Source organism: Lacerta agilis, chromosome 4 (genome assembly GCF_009819535.1).
Source record: "Lacerta agilis isolate rLacAgi1 chromosome 4, rLacAgi1.pri, whole genome shotgun sequence".
Classification (NCBI taxonomy): Eukaryota; Metazoa; Chordata; class Lepidosauria; order Squamata; family Lacertidae; genus Lacerta; species Lacerta agilis.
The window spans coordinates 220,505-242,669 of record NC_046315.1 but is presented as its reverse complement, the minus strand read 5'-3'; the positions used below and the strand labels follow the sequence as shown (position 1 = coordinate 242,669).

Below are 22,165 nucleotides of genomic sequence, written 5' to 3'. Positions count from 1 at the left end.
TGATCCTCTTGGTTGCCCTCCTCTGCACATCTTCCAGATTGTCAACATCCTCCTTAAATTGTGCTGTCCAGAACTGGACCCAGGACTCCAGGTGTGGTCTGACCAAGGCAGAAGAGAGCAGGACTAGGACTTGATCTGGACACTATTACTTCTGTTGAGGCAACCTAGAATAGCCTTAGCTTTTTTGCTGCTGCATCACAATTGTTGACTCATGTTCAGCTTATGGTTCCCCAGGACTCCTAGATCCTTTCCGCATGTGTTCCCCATCCTGCATTTCTGCATCTGGCTCTTCTTGCCTAAGTGCAGAACCTTAAGTTGGAAAGGAGGACCAGACAAATCCCTGCTATTTTTTCAGGTGTAATATACCATCTATACATCATTACACCTGAAAAAATAGCAAAAATGTATAGAACAGGCTCCAATAAGTGTTGGAAATGTAAAGAAAAAGAAGGCACATTTTTTCATATGTGGTGGAATTGCAAAATAATCAAAAATTATTGGGATATGATTCATAATGAAATTAAGAAAATGTTTAGGATAACTTTTGCCAGAAGACCATAAGCTTTTCAGGTCAAGATCTGCCAAGTGGAAAGAATAAACTTTTTATGTACTACGACTGCAGCTAGGATGCTACTAGCCCAAAGATGGAAAAGTGATGAAATACCAACTAAAGAAGAATGGCTACAAAAACTGGTGGAATATGCTGAAATATGCAGCATATGAAAAAGACAATAGAGAGAAATACAATACAGGATTTTTAAAAGATTGGGAGCCTTTTATGTTGTGTCTACAGAAACAATGTAAAGATATGGACTCACTAGCAGAGTTTGAGTAAACACAATTAACAAAAAATAACAACAATTAATATAAAGAACTTAATATGAACATAGCAAGCGGGGGAAGTCAATATGTAAACAACCAGAAGTGGAAGTTGAGTGAAGTTTGGGGCGGGGCGTTGGGGGGGGAGATTGGGGAATGTATTCTTTTTATCTTGGGGATCTGATATGTTGTTAGTTAATATTTTGGGAGTGACTATCGAGCAGGGTGTGACTTGGAGCGCAAATACTCCCGCTCTGGTAGAGAAGTCCCAGCAGAGAATTTATTTCCTCAGACTTTTAAAGAAGAACAATCTGAGTGAGAGACCGCTGGTGTCCTCCTTCTACCGAGGCTCCATAGAGAGCATTCTTACATGCTGTATCTGTGCTTGGTTTGCAAGTTGCACAGTCATGGAGAGGAAGGAGCTCCAGAAGGTCATAGCCACAGCCTGAAAGATGATTGCTCACCTTCTCCCATCTTTGGAAGAACGATACAGTTCCTGCCGCCTTAAAAATGTAAACAATATTTTACAGGATCCACCTCATCCGGGATACAGTCTTTTTGCAAGAACAAATAGATTAAAAAATAGTTTCTACCCCAGAGCTATAACCATCTTAAATGCTGTAACCAGATATGTATGTATGTGCATGTGTGGCTGAAAATGTGTTTTTTGTCTTGTTTTTATGGGATGGCATTCAATTTCGTTGCACTTGTACAATGACAATAAAGAAATCTTAGTATGATTAAAATGTACAATTTGTAAAAAAGAAAAAAAAAGTTGCTGCAGGCAGAGACTCCCAAGCCCTGCTCCAGCGGCAGCCCTAAAAGCAAGGTGGCCCCCAACAGCCCATCTCCCTCCCCCCCCCCCACCTCTTGTGCAGGAAGACAGTGGCCCAGTAGTTCTTTCAGAATACTTTTATTTATTTTATTTATTTATTTTTTACATACATTTTGTCATGAGCACGGGGCCGCCTTGTCCTAGCCCAGCAGACAGGAGTGCTTGTGTCAGGTCCAGAGGGGCAGGGCAGCCTCTTGGCCGGGGGGGGGGGTGTCCAATGGGTGGAGCAGCTGATGGCAGGAGCCGGAGGTGGCATGTTCAGGTCCTGGGGGAGCAGGCTCCCTGGGTCTAGAAACGGGGAGGGGTGGCTGTCTGTCTGTCGAGGGCAGAGCACCAGCTGCTCAGCACAGGGCACGAAGGGGGCAAGGACTGCCGTGCCCCCCAGCCATCTGCCCCCCAACCACCGCAAGTAAAAAGATGAAGATTGAGGGCATCTCAGTCTGGGAGGTGAGCCAGTGGGGGGGGGAGCAGGAGTGTCTCTGTCCATCAGGAGCGGGGCAAAGGCGTGGGGAATAGGCCAGGCCAAAGTGCCACCAATGCAAAGCTGGCCAAGGGCCCTGGTTATCGGGATTGTAGAGTTGGAAGGGACCCCCAGGGGTCATCGAGTCCAACCTCTTGCAGTGGAGTTGCTCTGCCCCCCCCCCAACATCTGAGCTGTCCTGAAGCAATGCCTCTTCCTGCTGCCTGGGGAAAACTGGTCCACAGCTCCTGCCTGGATGAGGAAAGCTGCCCCTGTTCCTTGCTTTGGGTGCTAAGAAACCCAGAAAGGAATTGTGGGGTTGTAGAGTTGGAAGGGACCTCCAAAGGCCATCTAGCCCAACCCCCTGCGGGAGGGGAGGGGAGGGTGCAACCTGCCCATCTGCGATGCCCAGAAGGCCGCAGCCTAGCCTCTCTCTCCCACCTGCAGCCAGGCTGGGGGGGCGGTTGTCCCCTCCTGCAACAGCCAGAGTCAGAGAAGTGGGAAGGGGCTGCCTTGGAGATAAAGTGCAGAGAGAATCCAAGGTGGGAAAGAGCAAGGGGCGAGGGAGGGAGCAGCTCTTGGGGTCCCAGACTCCCATGGTAGTTGGCAAGGGGGTGGCCAGAGCCTCTAAAGCCGGCAAGCAGCGGCTGCTGTGGTGCCCACAAAGGGAGTTCTCCCCCCAAAAAGAGTCCTTGGAGAAGCCAAGTGGGCGACGCTCCCTCCCCACCCGCCCAGAAAGGCCCCCGCCCTCCGTGCACCTATAGCTGCCTCGATAGCGATTGGCACCGTCACACTCAGCTGCCAGAGCCCCCCGTTGAGGGTCCAGCCCCCCCACCCGAGCCCATCGTCCTTAAGGCCAGCAGGTGGGCAGGAAGGGGAAGCCCCGCGGCCCCCTCCCGGGCCCAGCCTGCCCCCCGGGGCTACTGCAGGTAGCGGTAGGCCTTGAAGCAGTGGTTGCCAGAGTCGGCCACCACCACGTGTCCGTCGGACGTCAGCGCCAAGCCCTGCGGCCCGTAGAGGGGGTCTGCCGTGGTATTGATGTAAGACAGGAAGGAGCCTGCGCTGTCGAAAACCTGGAAGGAGAGCAGCCGGGGGTCAAGGAGATGCCGGGGGGAAGGACCCCCCCCCAAAATGAGATGGTCTGTTTACCCTGGCCAAGACAGGCAGGCACAGGGAAGGGTCTTTTCAGTTTGCAGGGGGGGGGGGAATTGCAGGTGTTTTAATTATGGATATTGGGGAGTGGGCTGCAAGGGGAGAAAATTCCCCTTCCACCATCTCAGCTCAGGATCCTTTGACTGCCAGGTGGCTCAAGGACAAGACTTTTGGTAGCAGCTGAAGGCAAGAGAAGGTGGTTGCAGAGCATGTGCAGAGTACAGCCCCTGGGCTTGGAGTGGGACTGCTTTGAGGTCAGAAGGTGAAGACCCCTGGGGTTTTGAGGTCTCTCTCCTTCAGAATCAATTACACACCCACCTGTGGGGCTGGCCCATTGCCCCCCACCTCCCTCCTCTTCCCTTCACTGGCCCCCAGTACCTGGATCCGGCTGTTGCCCCAGTCGGCCACAATGATGTTCCCGTTGGAGTCGACGGCGACCCCCGTTGGGGCATTGAACTGCCCATTCCCCTCGCCATGTGAGCCAAACTTGAAGAGGAACTCTCCGTCAGCACTGTATACCTGGGGGGGGGGGTAGAACAGGGTTGGCCAAGTGCCCCTCCCCTTTGGCATCCCTGCCCCACTGTTCCTCTTGGGCTGTGTGATTTGAGGGGAAGGAGGGGCCTGCCCTGGCCTGCCCCAGACATTGGGAACTGAGTCCCCTCCTGCCCCCAAAGGGATGAGCAGGATGGTGTGCAACACTGGTGTCAGAAGTGGGATGGCATGCTATAGTACATTCTACACTGACTGGCAGTGGCTCTCTGGGGCTGCAGGCAGGAGTCTTCCTGCAGCCGTAACTGGAGACACCTTTGGGGACTGGGAAGGACCTCCCCCCAATGGAAAGAGGCTGAGGGGCCTGGCCTGGCCTGCCACAAACACTGCACACTGGATTTCCCCTGCACCCAAAGGAACGAGGCTTCGTGGGGTCCGGAAGATTTTGCCCACTTTAGTAGGGTGTTTGTGTCTTGCAGCATTGCAAGACTTTTTCAAAGCGGTTATTTTATTTCACTTCGCTGGGCACCCAAATCCTGACCGACCAGGAAGTCCCTTCCATGCCTCACATCAAACCAGTCAGTTCCCTCTAAAGGGCAGGGGGAGCCCCTCCGGGGGAACTGAGAGGAAGATGCCGCAGTGCTCCACTGAGCCCCCAGCCACCAGGACTAGCCCAGGGCATTTTGCCGCTTGAGGCAAAACAGATACAGATATTTTTATTTCAAAAACAAAACAAAACAAAATGGACAAAAGGAGCAAGAGAGCAGGCCTTGGGGCCTGATGCACGACCCACTCCCAGCCCCACTGAGGGAAATGGGGGTAGCGGGGCGCTGGGCTTAAGTGCATTAGCAGAGGAGGCAGGCAGCCCCCTCCCTGCCTGCCAGGAATCCGCTCTGAAGGCCACGTGGGGTGAATCCCGCCGGGGATCCGCTCTCGCTCACCTTCACGGAGTGGTTGTGAAAGTCAGTCACCACGATCTCGTTCTTGTTGTTGACGGCGACAAAGTGTGGCCCTGAGGAGAGGAGAGGGAAGGAGACTTTGCTTGGCGCCGCCAGGAGGGGGCTGTGGGTGTCTGAGGTCAAGAGGGGCAGCGGTAGGGGAGTCAGGAGAAGACCCTGCGGGAGTGTTGGGGCCAAATCCACGTGGCCACAAGGTGGCAGGATTCCCAATGGATCTTTCAGTGGATCTCTCTTTCTCTCTCTCCAACCCCCCCCCCCAACTGAAAAGTGAGGCCCTCAACAGACAAGCCGCCTGTCAGGGATGTTGTAAGTTGCGATTCCTGCATTGGAGGGGCTGGGCTAGATGAGCCCTGGGGTCCCTTCCACCTCTGCACTTCTATGATTCCATAAGGCTACAATGACTTCCTCCACCTGCTTCTTTATTGCTAAGAAGAAACAGCACCTGAGAGCATCTGGATCAGGACCAGGCCACGTGGGTCAGCCTGGGGAGACTTCATCCTTCCTCCTCACACTGTTTCCCCACCAAAATCGCACCCAAACGTGCCGTTTGCAGGAGAGGCAAATGCTCAGTTTTCAGCAATGCCAGTCGGGTCGTCATACCAGAGTTTTGTCACAAGAGGCCGCCTTTATTTACACGAAATTGGGGGAGAGAATTCTCCCCAAGTAAGGAAGGAATATACAGTGGTCCCTTGGTTCTCAAAGGCCTTGGTACTCAAACGACTTGGAACCCAAACACTGCAAACCCAGAAGCAAGTGTTCTGGTTTGAAGGAGAGAGAAAAGGAAGCCGAACATGCTCCGTTTTGAGTGCTACGCTGAGCTCTGTCTGTTTTTGCTATTTATTTTGTGTTTTTGTGGCTCTCTTTTGTTTTGCTTTTGTGACTGTGCAGAACCCAGTTCAGCTACTGATTGATTGCTTGATTGATTGTGTGACTACAGTACATTGTCTATTGCTTTCATTATATGGATTGATGGTCTCATTAGATAGAAAAAAGCATGTTAAATTGCAGTTTTAGGGGTTGTTTTTAAGAGTCTGGAACGGATTAATCCATTTTGCATGACTTTCTATGGGAAAGCACGCCTTGGTTGTGGAACGCTCTGGTATTGGAAAGGACTCCTGGGAAGGATTAAGTCTGAGAACCAAGGTCCCCCTGTACAAACCAGCCTTTCTGCATTGCAGTGGGTTGGACTGGAGGACCTTTGGGGGTCCCTTCCTGCTCTACCATTCTGATTCTTTGGAGGGTTATAAACAGAGGTTGGGCTTCCACCTGTCAGGCATTCCTTGGCTGCACTTCCTGCATCACTGGGGGTCCCTTCCAACTCTACCTTTCTAGGGGGGGGCACAGGCAGAGGCATGTTAGTCACCACACCAGCCGCCAGAAGGGTTAGTGACAGGGAAGCCACAAGGAGCCTGAGGTCCGTGGCAAAGGAGCAAAGCCCAGCGACAGAGCAGAGAGCACAGGAAAGCCCCCTCCCCAGACAGCAAAGGGGTCCGGGCAGCTCTGGACCCCTGGCAGGGCTGGCCCCAGAGAGCACTCACCAACCGGGTCCCCAGCCAGCTGGCCCCGGCAGAAGCCAAAGGCATGCAGTAAGAACTGGGAACCTGGCGTGGATTACCATGGAGGGTACCTGCAAACTGGCGCTCCGAGGTGCCACGGCTTCCAAACTTGGTCACCAGCTTCCCATTGGACTGGAAGATGAAGACACAGCAGGCCTTGTTGTCCACCACAATGATGTGCCCGTTGCGGTCCACGGCCACCCCCTTGGGGCCCATCAGGCGGCCGGCTCCGATTTTGGTCTGGGGGGGGGGGGCGGGAGGGGGAAGCAGAGGGAGAAATAAACCGGGGGCCCAACACCCTCCCCATCCCCAGTGGGTGCCCGCCAGGTTAGGGAGGAGCCCACGTGACAAGGGGACAGAACTGGGTGCCCCACATTCAAATGGGTGGCATCTCCAGGGGACAAGGGAAGGTCAAGGAGAGCAGAGACGCTGCCAGCCAGGGCAAGTATAATGCGCTGAGAGCCTGAGCTGGCCTAAGGCCCCAACTGTGACCCCCACACACATGGGGTCTAGATTTGGGGTTCAGCCTTCAGCTCTGGCCCATCTCCTCCAATCACACACAGACTTTGACCCTCATGCCATATTCCCCATCGCATCTCCTGTCCCTCTTCCACCTGACTCCTACCTGGGCAGGTGTGCAGCAACTCCCTCCTTAGAACCCGGTGGGGACGTTGGGTTAGTCTAACCACCAGGCCCTCAATGGGACCCCCAGGCCCACCCTGAATATCCTGGACCCACTGAGAGGGCCTTCCCTGCACAGGTCACGCCTGGCCCTGCCCAGGGAGTTCTGCTGGGGGCCGGAGGATCCAGAGACCCTTTGGGTGCCCCCATTAATGCAGCCCCCCTGCCGCCGCCACCTCCCTTACCTTGAACTTGCCCTCGGGGGAGAAGATGCTGACCCAGCGATTGTCGTAGTCCGCAATGATGATGTCTCCGTTCAGGTCGACGGTGACCCCCGTGGGGCGCTGCAGCTGGCCTGGGGAGCGGCCCCGCACCCCAAAGCGCAGGCGGAACTGGCCCTCGTTGGAGAAGACCTGCGCGAGGAAGGGAGCGTGAGGGGGCAGCCCCATTGCTCCCCCCAAGTGGGCCTTGGAGGGGGGGCAGGGGCAGGGGCAGGGTGATCCCTACCTGCACACACTGGTTATTGCTGTCTGCCACCACGATGCGCCCGCTGCTGGAGGTGGAGATGCCCTGCAAGTTGGTGAACTCGCCCTTCTCCCGACCGCGACTCCCTGCAGCCGGAGGAGGGGGCACAGCGGTGAAAAGCAGCCCCAGATCAGACACCCCATGCCACCCTGACGCCGCCCAGGAGCTCTCCCCACCCCACAGGAATTAAGGAATTGTGAAGATTGCTACTGAAACAGGGAGGGGGCGGAGAAACGTCCGGAAGGAAGGAATCTAGTTCATGTGCGCAGTTGGTTGGAATGTGTCAGGAATATGGAGTTTGCCATTTTCAACACTACAACTCCCATGATCCCTGGCCCGCTTGGACTGATGGGAGTTGGAGTCCAACCGCCTCTGGAGGTCCAGAGATGCCTCACGTCAGGCATGGAAGGTGCTTGGGATGTTTTTATTTTGATTATATATTTTGTGTTTTTTATTCCTTCTTTTATTAGGAAAATTTCTCACTTAAAGGGCTGAGAAATTTTCATAAGGATCTTTAAAAAAAAAATCATAATCACAAATTGTTGAGTAATGCACAGTAGTGCATTTAAAGTTTGGAGAAATGAGGAAGTTACAGGAGCAACATTGGCAGATTTGTCCATCTGTACTCATCAGTCCGTCCCGGTGCGATCAGCTTGTTTAGGAATGCAGTTCTGCTCCAATTCCACCTCCTTGCTGAGCTCCCTGGGAAAAGTTTGGGTTACAAATGGAATAGCTAGCTAAATTTGAAGGAGGCCATTCTGAGCTGCTGGGTTGCCTCTAACCAAGTTAGACTAACCACGGAACAAGCTCCTCATGCCCATTAATTTCAACAGGAGGTCTACTCCAAGTGGAATTTAGTTGGAATAATATTGTTTTTGCCAAATATATATAGCAGTAGCCAAAATGGCCTCATCCTCCATATGTTGGACTCCATCACCCTATGTTGGACTTACATTAGCCATACTAGTTGAAGCTGTCCAAAAACCAATGTTAGAAACTGAGATATGAAAGCTAAGAGCTAAATGGCACCTTCAACTTGATGGTGTGGATTTTTTATGCCCTGAGACCTCCGAGTATAGGTCAGTATATAAATTCAATAAAACAAATAGAAGATGTGCTCTGTACTCAAGGTCCCTTGGGAGTTCAAGACATGCTCTCTCTCCCCAGGTGGGCTTCAGGCGCCAGGCAAAAACCTTTCTCCGTAACCAGGCATTGGGCCGATGAAGGCCAATTGGTGGCCGAGGGCTTGTGGGCTTGTTTCCATTTCTTTGTGTTCTCATGCTCTATGTTTATGCTGCAAACCGCCCTGCCATCTTTTCTTTTCTGCCTTTTTTATATATAGATTCAGTAGCTGTTTCATTTCAGTAGATTATAACAAGATCCTTTGTAAGGGGTTTGCATTTTTGCATCTCTTTGAATAGCAATAAGGTAATAAATAAGTAAAATTAGAAGCTAAGAAGAGCCAGCATCCTGTTCTCACAGTGGCAGACCAGTGGCCCACGGTGGGAAACTGGCAACCAGGATCCATGCGCAGGAGCAACGCTCTTCCCTGCTGCGGTTTCCAGAATCTGCAATTCTGGAGCATTGCTGCCTCCGACCTCGTGATTCAGGGCGGTGCCAGGCAGCTGCTGGGTACTGCGCCCTTGCAGAATGGCAGCTGCCTCCGCCGCAGTCATGCTCCAGGGCCTCCCCCTGGGCCTCTCCCCATGCACTGCCCCCCCCCAGCGACTGACCCACGCGGAAGATGAGCTCATCCTCGATGGGGTTCTCCTTCTTCTTGCCGCTGCTGTACATGCTGGAGGGGCGCCGCACAGCCTTCTGCCGGATGTGCCCGCTGCTGGGGGACTTGACGCGGCGCTTGACGTCGTCTGGGGAGGGCGGCACGTCGGAGGCCTTGACGGCCTTCACCCGGAAGGGGCTGCCGCGGATGGGCTGCCCGTAGAGGCGGATGGAGAGCAGGTGGTCTCCCTCGTGCCGCGGCGTGTAGAGCAGCTCGTAGGTGCCGTTCTTGTTGTCCAGCACCTCGTGGCCCAGGGCCGAGCCGTCGGGCGCCGTGGCCTCAGCCTGCAGGCAGGCGCTCCCGCTGCGCACCAGCTCCCCATCCTTGTCCTTGGTGGTGACGGTCAGCGAGGCGGCCTGGCCCACCACGGCGTGGCGAAGGCCCTCCCCCGTGGCCACCGTCTTGTGGGCGATGGCGCTGGTGGTCAGCAGGACGCCCAGGTTGAGGATGGACTTGCGCACGCCCTCCGCCTCCACCACGTAGTCCACCTGGGCGTTCTCGTGCGGCTGCTCAGGGAAGTCGCGGCCGGCCAGCTCGCTCAGGCGCTCGGTCATCTGCTTCTTGACCAGCAGGACCTCTGTCTCGGAGCCGTGGTCCAGGGCCTGCTCCGTGAAGCTGCAGCTGCTCAGGATGTTCTCCTGGCCCTGTCGGAGCGTGTCCAGCTGTGCCTGCAGCACCTGAGAGGGGACGAGGGAGGAATCAGAGAACGGTGGGGCTGGGAGGGACCCCAAGGGGCATCTAGTCCAGCCCCCAACAATGCAGGAATTGCAGCTCAAGAATCCCCGGCCAGAGGTGCTTTTCGGGCAGCACAACCAGTTCAGTGCCACACAGAGCTCACAGTCCATCCCTGTCCCTGACACATTCATTCATTCATTCATTGAATTTATATACAGTGGTACCTTGGTTTAAGAACACCTTAGTTTATGAACATATTGGATTAAGAACACTGCAAACCCGGAAGTAGGTGTTTTGGTTTGTGGACTTTGCCTTGGAAGCAGAACATGTTGAGTGTGTTCCATTTGTAAATTGCGTCCCCCGCTGCTATGGGAAAGCACGCCTTGGTTTAAGAACGCTTTGGTTTAAGAATGGACTTCCGGAATGGATTAAGTTCATAAACTAAGGTACCACTGTATCGCCCTATACCCGGAGGTCTCAGGGCAGTTCACAAAAAAATCACAATATATAAAATCAAAATAAACACAATAATCCAATAACACCCACCCAAAAAAGAACCACATTTTAAAGGGTATAGGATGTTGGTTAGGGCAGCCAAAGGCCTGGTTAAAAAGGAACGTTTTTGCCTGGCGACTAAAGGTGTGTAATGAAGGCGCCAGGTGAACTTCCCTGCAGAGAGCATACCGCAGACAGGGAGCCGCTGTAGAGAAGGCCCCGTTCTCCTGTTGCCACCCTCTGCACCTCTTGAGGAAGAGGCACACAAAGGCCATCTAACCTCTCTTTAAAAACTCATGGAATTGTAGAGTTGGGAGGGAACCCAAGGGTCATCTAGTCCAACCCCCAAAAATGAAAAGCCAGTGTGGGGGGGGCAGAGCCTCTGCTGGGATTTGGGTGTGGGGGGCACAAGACAGGTGGAAGGGGTGAGGGTGGCCTGCGTCAAGCACTTCCTTCCCTCCAGGATTCAGGCTTCAGGCTTCCCCCATCCCAAGTGGCTCCTGTACGTGTGGCCTAGCGGTTAGATTTCCAGGCTTAGACTCCCCCCACTTAGACATGACACTCGCTGCCTCCTCTCAGCCTAACCTACTTCACAGGGTTGTTGTGGGGGTTACATGAGGAGGGGGAGGTTCTACCAGGGACCTTGAGCTCCTGGGAGGAAAAGGTGGGGCATGAATGCAAGGAATAACAAAGACACAATCACTGGCTTGGCAGGTTTGCTGCCCAGGGAAAGAGGCAGATACAAAGGCTGCCCGCCTTGCCGGGGGGCACCGCACCTGCCCCACAGCTCAGCCCCAGGATAGCCGGGAGAACGCATCCAGGGCAGTGCCTCCCACAGAAGGATCTGCCCTTTGGCCAACCAGACATGCGCTCTGAAGTTTTAAGAGCGAGGGAGGGGCTGGCCAGCGGCCAGTTGGGGAGGGGAAAGGTAGGCGGGGTGGGTGGGGCTGGATGTTGGCGCCCAAGAGACGCACTTCATTGTTCCAAAGAACAATGGTTTACAGAAGCCTGTATTGACGTTCTGCCTGAACTCTCACAAAGAGCTGCTTGTGGCCACTCCAAGTCACCAGGGCCCCGAGTGGAATCTCAGCCAGGCCTGCCTGGCCCCCGGAAGAAGCAAACTGGAGAGGAGGGCCTCTAGGCCCATGCCCCATCCCTATCCCTCAGGGATTTAAGAGAGAGTCTCTGAAACAGCACATGGGAAGATCTATGGGAAATGGAGGCTCCGTGAAGAGGCTCTGCCACACCTTCCTGAGCTCTGGCGCTCAGCACAGGGCAGCATTGTCCCGGCCAAGGCTCACCTTCTGCTTGGCTCCACACAGGGCCTCCAGGTCCCGCACAAGCAGCCCCTTCCGCTGGTGCAGCGCCTTCTCCAGTTCGGCAAAAGTGCTCCCGATCTCGGCCACCGCATCGTTCTTGCGTTCCACCAGCTGCTGGCTGATCTCGGAGACCAGCCCGATGGCCGCAGTCAACTGAGGCAGGCTGGGGGGCAGGAAAGAGGGGGGGTGTCAGTCCAGCCCCTGCCCGCAGGTGCTGCCCCCCCCCCAGCTCCTCCCGGGCAGCGCCACCCCCACCCGCCCGCCCAGGGGGGTACCGGCTCTTGATGGCCTCCAGCTGCTGGCGCAGGGAGGCCTTGTGCTGCTCCACCACGTCCCGCAGTGGCACCGTCACGTGCTCCCGGTGCTCCCCCACCGTGCACTCGTGGCACATGGCCGTCTCGCACGACTCGCAGTAGTACTCCATCATCTGGCAGGGGGGAGGGAGGCAGAGAGAGATGCAGAGGGCAGTGTTAGAAACAGAGATATAAAACCTGGGTTTCAGTCGCCGCAACGGAATGCCCAGGCGCCCCACTGATCGGCTGATTTGCGAAGTGGGCGCTGCACAAATCAGTTTTTACAAAAATATGTTTTATTATGCTTAAACACCAACAAAAAAGACCCCATACATTTACATAATTTGTTACAGGAAATACAAAATTAACAAAAATAAATAAACTCGTATGTTCTGACAATAGATCTTAAGGTACATCTAACTTCCCATCGTCTCCATACTTCATTTAATACAGTATTTACTAATTTATAGCATAAACCTATCCATTCATTTTATAATAAAGTATTATTTCCCCTGTGTCCTTGTTTCTTACTTTCTTACTTAGTACAGCTACAGAAGTTATTTGAAGGCAGCAACCGAGTTCACACTGCAACAGCTGTTCTTAAGGTATGTTTTGAAAACTTCCAATTTTGCAATAAGTACTTGTTTTGAATTATCTTTCATTTTTTCGGTTAATTTGGCTAGCGCTGCATATTCAACTAATTTTTGTAACCATTCTGACCTGGAAGAGATTTTATCACTTTTCCAAATCGTCGCTATTAGTTCTATCTAAAGCACGCTGCACGAATCAGTTGGCTCCCCGCAAAGGTTGTGCCTCTTTTGGTGCTCCACAAGCCAAGCGATCCGCAGGCAGATCAGCACCAGAAGGTGCATCTTAAGGTGCTGCGCTGCCCCACAGATTAGCTGATCTTTCTTTGGGTGCCGTGCTGCCCCACAAGCCAGCTGACTGGTGCTGCATGGCAGCAATGCCAGCCAGCCAGATGGAGATGGTAGTCGCCAACCCTGGCAACAAGACATCGCCACTTCCTCGCAAAAGGCTGGTTACCTGTCGCAAAATGCGACTGGCACCCAGTTAGCTTCAGATGCAGTGAGGGGTGGGCCCATTCCCCCACCAACCCAAGCCCAGCTCCCTGGAGCCAGTGCCAGAACAGGCCCCTCCCTCCTGACTCAGGGGGCGGAGCTCAGCAGAGGAGGAGGAGCCTCCGCTCAGCCTGTGGAGGGGCCCAGCAGTCCAGGAAGGGGAAAGAGCCACAAGAGGGGGCAGGGAGGCAACCAGGTCCCCCGCCTGTACCCTCTGGGGCTCCCACCCCATTGCAAACAGAGGACCCACCTTCCCCTCGTGGTTGGGGCAGGAGAGAGATTTTCCAGGCACAGCGCTGACAGAGTCCAGCATGGCGGCGGCCGCATCTTCGTGGCTGGCGCTGTCGGGCTGGCGCTGCAGCACCTCCATGAGGTTGGTGATGAAGAAGTTGTTCTGCAGGGCGGCCACCCCCTTCTCGGGCAGGATGGAGGTCTGGCGGCAGACGGGGCAGGAGAGGGTCAGGCTCTGGGGCGGGATATAGTTCTGGAGACACCTGGGGCAGAGCAGGCAAGACGAGACACGGGGGTCAGGGGGCCAAGCGCCCACTCCTGGGGGGGGGGGGCAAGGAAGGCAGTGGAGGCAGAGATGAAGCAGGAGAGGAAGTGGCAAGCGGGGGGGGGCATGGAAGGGCAGAGGCGAGGGGGAGGGGGAGACAGACACAGAGGTGAGATGGCCCCAGGTGGGGGTGGGTATAAAATGAGTGGGGCTGAGGAAGTCTGTGGGGTTGGGGGTCCCTTTCCAAGTCAGCCCTGTGCCCCTCACCTGCCTCCTGTGGGTCAGCCAGGGAGGCCAGCCTTGCCCTAGAAGCAGATCTCTCTTTCACTGATTCCTGCATGGCAAGGGGTTGGACTTGATGACCCTTGGGGGTCCCCTTCCAACACTGCAATTCTGCAGCCGGCAAGCCTCCTGGGACTTAAGCTGCAGGGGGTCTGTTGGGGGGGGCAGCTTTGCTCAAGGTCTCTCCCCACTGACTCCCAGGAGCAAAACCCACCCCCCAAGATCTTCAAGGCCAACTTGGGGTTTCCCCCCTGACCCTCCCAGCTTCTCCCTGCCCCTCCCACCCCAAGCAGGGCCAGGCAGCTGCTCTTCACCTGCAGCCTCCCCCACCCCCACCCCAAGCAGCCTGGGGGTGGCACAGCACCAGCCCCCCTTTACTGGCTCCTCTCTCAGGTGGGAAGCCCCAGAAACACCTTCTCTCTCCCCAGACCCCTCATTACTCTTGGTTTACCCCAGCCCCCCCATCTGAGCCTCTGACTCCCCCCCCCCACCTGCACCCCAGTGAGGTCACCCCTTGGGCGGGAGGCAAGACCATCTGCAAGATCACACGGACTGACGCCCGGCAGAAGATCTGGGCACTGTCCGCCCCCCTCTGGGAGCCGGCAGTGGCTTCCCTGATCTGAGCACAATGCTGGAAGGGAGCGAGCCCCAAGTTGGCTCAGGGCGGGCGAACCCAACCCCTCCCCAGACAGCCCAGTCACATGCTGTGCCCCTCCAGTGTCCAGGGGTCCTTCTCCTCCATCCTGAGACGCAGGCTCAAGGGGCATCAGACCCAGAGAAAGCGCATGAAATCCAGGACCCACTACAAATGGAAATCAGCTCCCCTTGGTCTCTGCACAGGACGGTGGGCAACTGCGCCCCCCCCCAAGAGCCTCCCTCGCTGACCCTTCTGCCTGGCATGTCTGACAAGCTCAGCAAATTCAGGAAGCTCTTCCCCCCACCTGCCTACATCCCCCAAGGGCCCACCCACCCACCCCCCCCCGGCTGTACCAGGTCGCCATCCTCCCCACCCCACCCCCAGCCTTGAGCCCCCAACCTGCCACTCTGCTCAGAGGGCGAACTCCAGGCCTCCTTGACCTGGGCTGGCATTTGGCTTCCTGGCCTATTTACAAACTACAAACATAGCGCCTGCTTGCTTCCTGCCAGCGTCTGTCCCTTGCCTGACTTGCAAACGTGGTGGCAGAGGGTGGCAGGCGACAGACTCTGAATGTGTAAAGAAGCAGAGGCAGAACTGGCATAGCTGACTCTTCCCCGCTTCACTCCCCCCCGCCCCCGCCCCCCCATGCACAACCAAGCCCAGCAAGGCTGCTGCCCCCTCTAGAAACACCTGCAAGGAAGCGGGCCTAGTGCCAAGGTGGCCACTCTGACGGGCACTGCCAGGGCCAAACAGGGCATGGCTGCCAGTCTAATGGCCAGCACCAGGCTAGAAGAGCTTGTGGCCCAGAGACATGGCTCTGTAGCCATTTCCCAAGGACAGGAACCTGTGAATGACCCAGGACTGTTTTGCCAGGGGGTGTGGCGCCCAAGAGCCCCTCCCTGCCCTTCCTTTGTTCCCACTGAGAAAGGCCCCTGAGTCAGCACCAGAGCTCTGGATCCAGATTCTCTGTGGTGCCAGATTAGGGCGTGTCCTTCAGAGTCTGCATGAAATTGCTCACAAGCTACTAGAGCTGGCTTCCTCAACCTCGGCCCGCCAGATGTTTTTGGCCTACAACTCCCATGATCCCTAGCTAGCAGGACCAGTGGTCACAGATGATGGGAATTGTAGTCTCAAAACATCTGGAGGGCCGAGGTTGAGGAAGAGACTGGGAAGCCGGAGCCCAGAGCGGTCCCAGCATGAAGGGGTTTTTAAGAGGGGCCCCCACTGCACCCCCCACAGCATCACTGACAGCCCACTGCCCTTCTGCCCCAGCTCAGGAGTCCCAGTGAAGAAAGAACCAGGTGTGAGCCCTGCCGTGATGCAGCAGCAGAAAAGGCCAACACCATTGTTCCACGGGATCCAAGAGCCACTCAGGCAAACCCCTGCAGAGGGTCCGGCATTATCAGCAGCTGGATAATTATAATAGTTTATTATTTATACCCTGCCCATCTGGCTGGGTTTCCCCAGCCACTCCGGGCAGCTTCCAACAAAATATTAAAAATACAATAAAAATGCAAACTCAGCAGGGGAGGGGCCAGAAGCAGCGAGGAAGGATCCTTCCTGCAGGTATACTACTATACTTCAGCCATGTGGTATATGCTGATATATGAATAGTGTTAGGATTTGCTAATGTAATACATTTCAATAAAAAGCTATTTTAAAAAGAGAGAGAGAGAGAGAGAGAGGAGGCACTTCCTGGCCTCTGTCCTTCTCCAAGGCAAAACAGAAAGGTGTCTGTCAGACTGCGCTGCAATTTAGAGGCTGGTCCCCAGAAACAAAGTGCTCCAGGACAGACCCAGAAAACGACAGCCCCCCCCCTCCTGTCACTGGCCGTCCCCGGTTGAAAGCGCTCCAAGGGGCCCTTGTGGCCAGCAGCCCATCCTGGCCAGGGACCCAAAGTCCCTCTTGCAAGAAGGCTGGACTTGCTCCCAGGTCACCTCACAGAGTTCCTCAGTAGCAGCAGCCACACGGCAGGCACCCAGATGGCGCCTGCATCTGCCCCACCACCGCTCCAAACGCCCGGGGTACACCCCCCCCCCGCCTCATCCCCCATGTGGCAGGTGCCAGCGCTGGCCTCCTTCCTTCACCCTACATAAGGCAAGCAGGAAGAAGGATAAAGGGGCACAAGTGTGACATGGGCATCTTCCAAAGCCAGGGGCCGGAGGGACATCTCAGGACACTCTGCAAATGAGCTTATGAAGCCACCTTCCTGGAGGAGAGGCGCTTGGAAGGGAGGCTGCAACCTGAAACTGCAGGGCTGCCAAATATCAGAAAGTTGAATGACTGTGTAGCACATTATATGTGCTAAGTGGCTTACCAATGCCAGAATGTCTGCATTATCAACACCTGCTTTGTGAATTGCCACTGCTAACCATGAAACTGCCACTCCCTGTTGCTTCCTGTATTTCAGTTCCCTCTGATCTCACTTTTTGCAGTTCCCCCACATCGGAAGTCAGGATAACACTCCATGCATCTGACTGCAGTCCATGACAGCTTTTGCCATGATAAACGTGCCAATCTTTCATGTGCCACAAGATGCTGGGTGTTGTTTCTGCTGTAACCAGCTGGCATGGCTGCCCCGCCAGAAACTTCTCTTTCAATTACACCCAACATTCTTTAGCTGACACATTATTTTAAGAAAAGACATTTGGACCACCGTCAACGACTTAAAATACATTCACAGTTTCTGAAATTTATGAAGAGGCCTTGAGAACCTAAGAAAAGCACTCCATCTGAATCGGGCCCAAGGGGGTCCTGCCTCCAGATTGGGGGGGGGAGCAAACAGATGCCAGGGACAGGAGCCTCTGCCCCTCCTGCAAACCCCAGCAACTTGTCTCCAAAGGTGGAGGCAGAAGGCAAGAAAAAGGCTGCAGTGCAGAGTCCAAGCCACTTCTACCCAGGATTAAAGCCTTGCAGATGCCAAACCTCACAACTCTTCTAGTCCTCATGAGGGATGGGAGAGGCTCCGCAAGAGGCTCCTGCGCCCAGGAGGGAGGGAAGCTCGACTCAGCCGATGCCTCTTCCACCCACACCCAAGGGAGACACAGGTCCCAAAGTCCCCCCCCAAAAAAATTCCTCAAACCCCGCCCCCCCATAAAAGCAGCCTTCCCGATGCCTGCTGTGCTCAGCAGAGGAAGCCGCATCACTGCCGTCTCCGCAGGGAGCTCGATTCGGAGGCGCCGCGGCCAGCAGCAACAGCAGGCGAGCTGGTGGCGCCCCCCTCCAGGCCAGGCGGCGGCGGTGATGGGGGGCGTCTCTCACCTTTCGCAGAAGGTGTGCAGGCAGGGGAGCACCTTGGGGTTGTGGTAGCGGTCCAGGCAGATGCTGCACACTAGGAACTGCTTGTCGATCTGCCGCACCACCGGGCTAGAGCTGGACTCCCGCTTCGCCATGGCGACGGCCGGGGGGGCGCCCCAGTGGCACCCTCCTCCTCCTCCTCCTCCTCCTCCTTCTTTGCGGCTGGCCTACCAAGGAGGGACAGGCAAAGCGTGACCCCCGCGACGGTCACAGGCGCGCACCCGACACCCCTAGAAACTCGGAGGTGCGGGAAGGAGGGCGGGGTCCCCCCAAAATTTCCCTCCCCTGCAGGGCCAAGGACTCCCAGGACACCCCCTCCCCACAAATCGGTTAGGGCCGGCTGCTCCCTCTCCTCATCCGAGCTATGTCTCAGCCCCGGATCCTGGGGGAGGCGGAGGAGGGACCCACCCCCAAACACGAGCCACGCGGGCGGAAGCGCCGGCAAACCCCAGGAGATGCCACGGGGGCGGCAGCATCCCCACCTGGCCCGCGGAGGCCCCCTCCCCCCGCTGCCGAGCCCGCCCCTCCAAGGGCCCAGGCCGGAGCACGGCCCGCGTCAGCCTCACCCAGGTTCTGCGGGCGACGGGGGAGCCCTCGGGGCCCGCCTCTCCGGAGCCCCCCGCCAGCTTTCCGGCCATGGCGCGGCGGCCCGGGGGACCTTCCGGGTCTGGCAAGAGGGACGGAGCGGGCGGGCGGCGGCTCCTCCCCTTCCCCTGGAAGGGCGGCGAGGCGAGGCAGCGGTGTGCCAGACCGCTGGGCCGGGAGGCGGAGGAAGAGGAGGAAGACGGCCGCCCAGCGCGCCTCCTCCCTCCCTCCCTCCCCCAGCAGGCTGGGCCAGGGCCAAAGGGCGCCTCCCCGCCGCTGCCAAGGTGGGGGCGGGGTGGGCAGCAGCCGGGGGGCTGCAGAGGCATCCGCCCTGCCCCCTTCCGCAGGGGCCAGCCTGGCACCCCTCCTCCTCCCCCCGCCTGGCCTGCCTCGAGGCGTCCGTCCCCTCGGGGCTCTGTGCCAGGCGCCACCCTCCCATGCCAGCCCGGGGAGGGGCGCCCACCAGGACCGCTTCCCGGCCCCATCACTCACCGGGCGGGCTGCTCCGGCGGAGGGGGCGCTCAGCGGGAGGTGCCGGCCGCCTCTGGCGCCCACATCACCCTGGGATGTCCGCGGGGCGAGGCCCGGGATGCTGCACCCGGTGGTGGCGGTGGCGGCAGCTCCCGATCCGGCTGGGCTGGGCTGGCTCAGCGCATCCCCTCGGCGGCTGGAGCGTACCACTGCAAGCGCCGGGGGTGGCAGGGCGAGACCGGCGCTTTCTCGCTCGCAGCCGGAGCCTCCCGGAGCCCCCGCTGCCTCCTCGCCTCCAGCCCCTCCGCCTCAACTCTGGCCAGCGCGAGCCCCCGGCCCCGGGAGCTAGGGGGCCCCGCCTCCGCACCCCCTCCCGGAACACGAATGGTCGCGCCCGCCGCGCCGAGCCCGCTTCGTAGCTGCGGCGACTCCTCCGCAGTGCCCGAACCCGGAGAAGCGGGGCCCGCGGCGGGGGGTGGGTTGGGGGGCGTCGAACCCGCCCCCCCAAGCCCCGGCGGGCGAGTCGAGGCAGCAGGCGGCGAGGGAAGGGCCCTGCCCGCGAGGGTGAGGCGAAGAGGGAGCGATGGTGGTTGTCATGGGAACTGCATCTCGGTACCCGCGGAGGATGCTGCAGGGGAGTGGCGGGGGGGGGGGGCTTCTTCGTACCAGGAAGGGCCCTCGTGTCCTGCCCGCCTATCCTTTAGGAAGGTCAACCCCACAGGGAGCCACCCCTTGGAGCTCAGGGCCGCAGGGGGCCCTAGGAAGGGCCCGAAGCAGACTCCCCCCCCCCTCTTTAAAGCCTCCAGGTGTCCAGGAAGTCTACCAGATGGCGTGCTCCTGAATTCAGTCCCACTTAGCGTGAAGGTCTTTCTTTTCTCTTTCCTGAATCTGCTGCCCATCAAATGAGTGGGTGACTCTGAGTTCCAGTCCACATCAGAAGAGCTTGGCTGCTGGATCAGACCAGATGCCTCTCTGGCCCCACATCCTGTGCCCCACACTTGCTAAGCAGGTGCTCCCACGAAGCCACAAATAGGTCATGAGCACAAGAGCTCCCTCGCCCCCATATCCTCCTCGGAGGTGTTATTAGGAGGAAGACACTTGGCTGCTGATAGGATCTTAAAGAGCCTTTTAAAACATCAGGAGAGCCGGCTGGATGAGGCCAGTGGCCCTTCCAGTCCAGCATCCTGTTCTCAACCAGATGCCTGTGGGACCCGAGCAGAACAAAACTCTCCCCCATGAATCTGCACTTTGCTCTGCTGAAGCCGCCCAGGATGGCAGCCATCACAGCCTCTTGTGGAAGGGAGTTCCACAGTTGAACAATGTGCTGCATGAATAAATACTTCTCTGTCCTGAGCTTCGTTTGATTTCCACAAGTATTTGGAGGGAAGGGGAGAAACGTTTCTCTGTTCACTTTCTCCAGGCCTCACATAATTTTATAAGCATCCACCATGTGTCCTCGCCTTTCAGCTAAATTAAAAAGTTCCAAAGTCGCTCCACTCCCTGGATCATTTTGGTGGTCCTTTTCTGAACCTTTTCCAATCCTACAAGAATACCCCTTTTTGAGGTGAGGTGACCAAAACTGTGCACACAGCCCCAAGGTCTTGTGCCAGGCCAGCCGCTCCCAGTTCGGACCTAATGAGTATATGTGCAAAATTAAGGTCTTTTGCCTCAACAGACACCACTTTACACTCGTTCACATGGAAGGGCATTGGCAATTTCGCCTTCACTCAGTTTGGAGCCGTTCTTTTGGAGCTCTTTTTGTTTTAACCACTCTGAACAATTAGGGTGTCATCAGCAAACTTGGCCCCCACAGCTCACCCCTACCTCTGTCTGGAGCATTTATGAACAAGCTTAAAAAACTCAAGTCCCAATCCTGATCCTTGGGGGGCAGCATCAACTCTTCCTCCTCCTATCTGCAGCCAGTGTGGAACCCTTTTCTGCAGGGTGGGGCAGAGAAAAGGATGCTTTGCTGGCTGGCTGTGTAGGACGGAGCTGAACTGCTTCTCTCCCTGCCAGATGGCCGGGATATTATTATTATTATTATTATTATTATTATTATTATTATTATTATTATTATTATTTACTTTGTGGGTGCCTGGCTCCCACGATTATATTATAGTGGGTGCCCAATCACTCACAGCCCCCTGGCATCGGTGCCCCTGCTGGGGGACTCCACTTTCTGCATTCAGGGATTTCTCCATGCCTTCCTACTTTCTGCTCCTGCGGCTTAACCAGTTCCAGATGCACAAGAGGACCTCTCCTTTTGCTCCTTGCCTGCTTAGCTTACTCGGGAGTCTTTGGTGGGGGACTTCGTCAAAAGCTTTTTATCCCCCTGTGACTGCCAATCTGCCATGGATGCTTGAGCTGCGATTCCTGCATCGTAGGGGGTTGGACTAGAGGACCTCTGGGTCCCTCCCAGCTCTCAGATTCTATGATTCGATGACCCTAGACCCCCCAGAAGACACCTGAGCCTCTCCACCTCTCTTCGGGGCCAGGCTGAATCCTCTCTCAGCAACACTAAATCATAAGGGCAGCAATACTCACCCATTGGATCAAGCACATGCCCAGCCCCCAATGCCAAGGCACACACACACACACTGCCCCTGCCCACTATCTGGACACCAGGTAGCCTGAGGACTCAGAGGCCTGGCTCCTGCAGCCGTTTCCCTTCTCTAGTTGCTGCACAAGGAGTGCCCCCCTCCCCTCATATCCTCTGCCCCACTTCCCCAGGGCCTTACCGTGCCATGGCAGGATCATGTCCTCACTGCATCAAGGCTCCCGTGGCTTCTGCCCCACAGCCATGGGGCTGGGCACCTGAAAGGCAGCAAGGGGAGAAGGGGCTGTAGCATCACTCAGTGGATAAAAGCAGGGGGAAGAGGGAGACCCCCCCCCCCAAAAAAACCCCACATATCAAGGCAGTCTTTCCCCACTCCTCCTCTCTGCCCCTTCCAACTATTTCAGGTTAAGTCTTCTTTACTGGGACCCCCACAGAGTAGTAGCTGGTTGCCTGGCTCCCCACAAGGACTTTGAGGCTTTGCCCTGACCTGTGTGCCACCCCCCCAACCCCTTGGCTGGACCTCTGCCCTATAAGCAGTGCCGCAGCATTCTGCCCCAGAAAGGACCCCTCCTGCATGCCACCCTGGAGCCCCACCTGCTGCCTGTCATGAGGGTGGCAGCAGGGGCTGGAGGAAGAGTCCCAGTCAGGCTCCTGCCAAGCTGCCCTCCTGAAATGACCCTCTGCAGAAGCCCCCTCTTGCCCTGGGGTTGGGGGGAGAGAGCCAGGCCTTGAGTCGTCCAGCATTTCCTGGCACCCAGAAGAAAAAATAAAATCCAGAAAGTC

The 22,165-nt window shown here is 56.5% G+C and overlaps 1 protein-coding gene across 3 annotated transcripts; it reads right to left on the bottom strand.

The window, feature by feature from the left end:
- Positions 1-2,928: 2,928 nt before the first annotated feature.
- Positions 2,929-21,639, bottom strand: TRIM3 (tripartite motif containing 3). Of its 3 annotated transcripts, none has more exons than XM_033145667.1 (12): positions 21,564-21,639; positions 17,734-17,936; positions 13,308-13,551; positions 11,961-12,112; positions 11,668-11,848; positions 9,150-9,873; positions 7,399-7,502; positions 7,137-7,304; positions 6,342-6,510; positions 4,697-4,767; positions 3,645-3,785; positions 2,930-3,187 (listed from the first exon to the last, which is right to left on the bottom strand). In XM_033145667.1, exons 2-12 carry the CDS (start codon positions 17,862-17,864, stop codon positions 3,035-3,037), a joined length of 2,238 nt encoding a protein of 745 aa, XP_033001558.1. In that variant the 5' UTR covers positions 17,865-17,936; positions 21,564-21,639; the 3' UTR covers positions 2,930-3,034. The 3 variants fall into 3 exon arrangements, with proteins under 3 accessions (XP_033001559.1, XP_033001558.1, XP_033001556.1); XM_033145665.1 differs by lacking the exon at positions 21,564-21,639 and adding an exon at positions 18,336-18,451; XM_033145668.1 differs by lacking the exon at positions 21,564-21,639 and having other exon boundaries at positions 2,929-3,187; positions 13,308-13,603; positions 17,734-17,865.
- Positions 21,640-22,165: the final 526 nt, after the last annotated feature.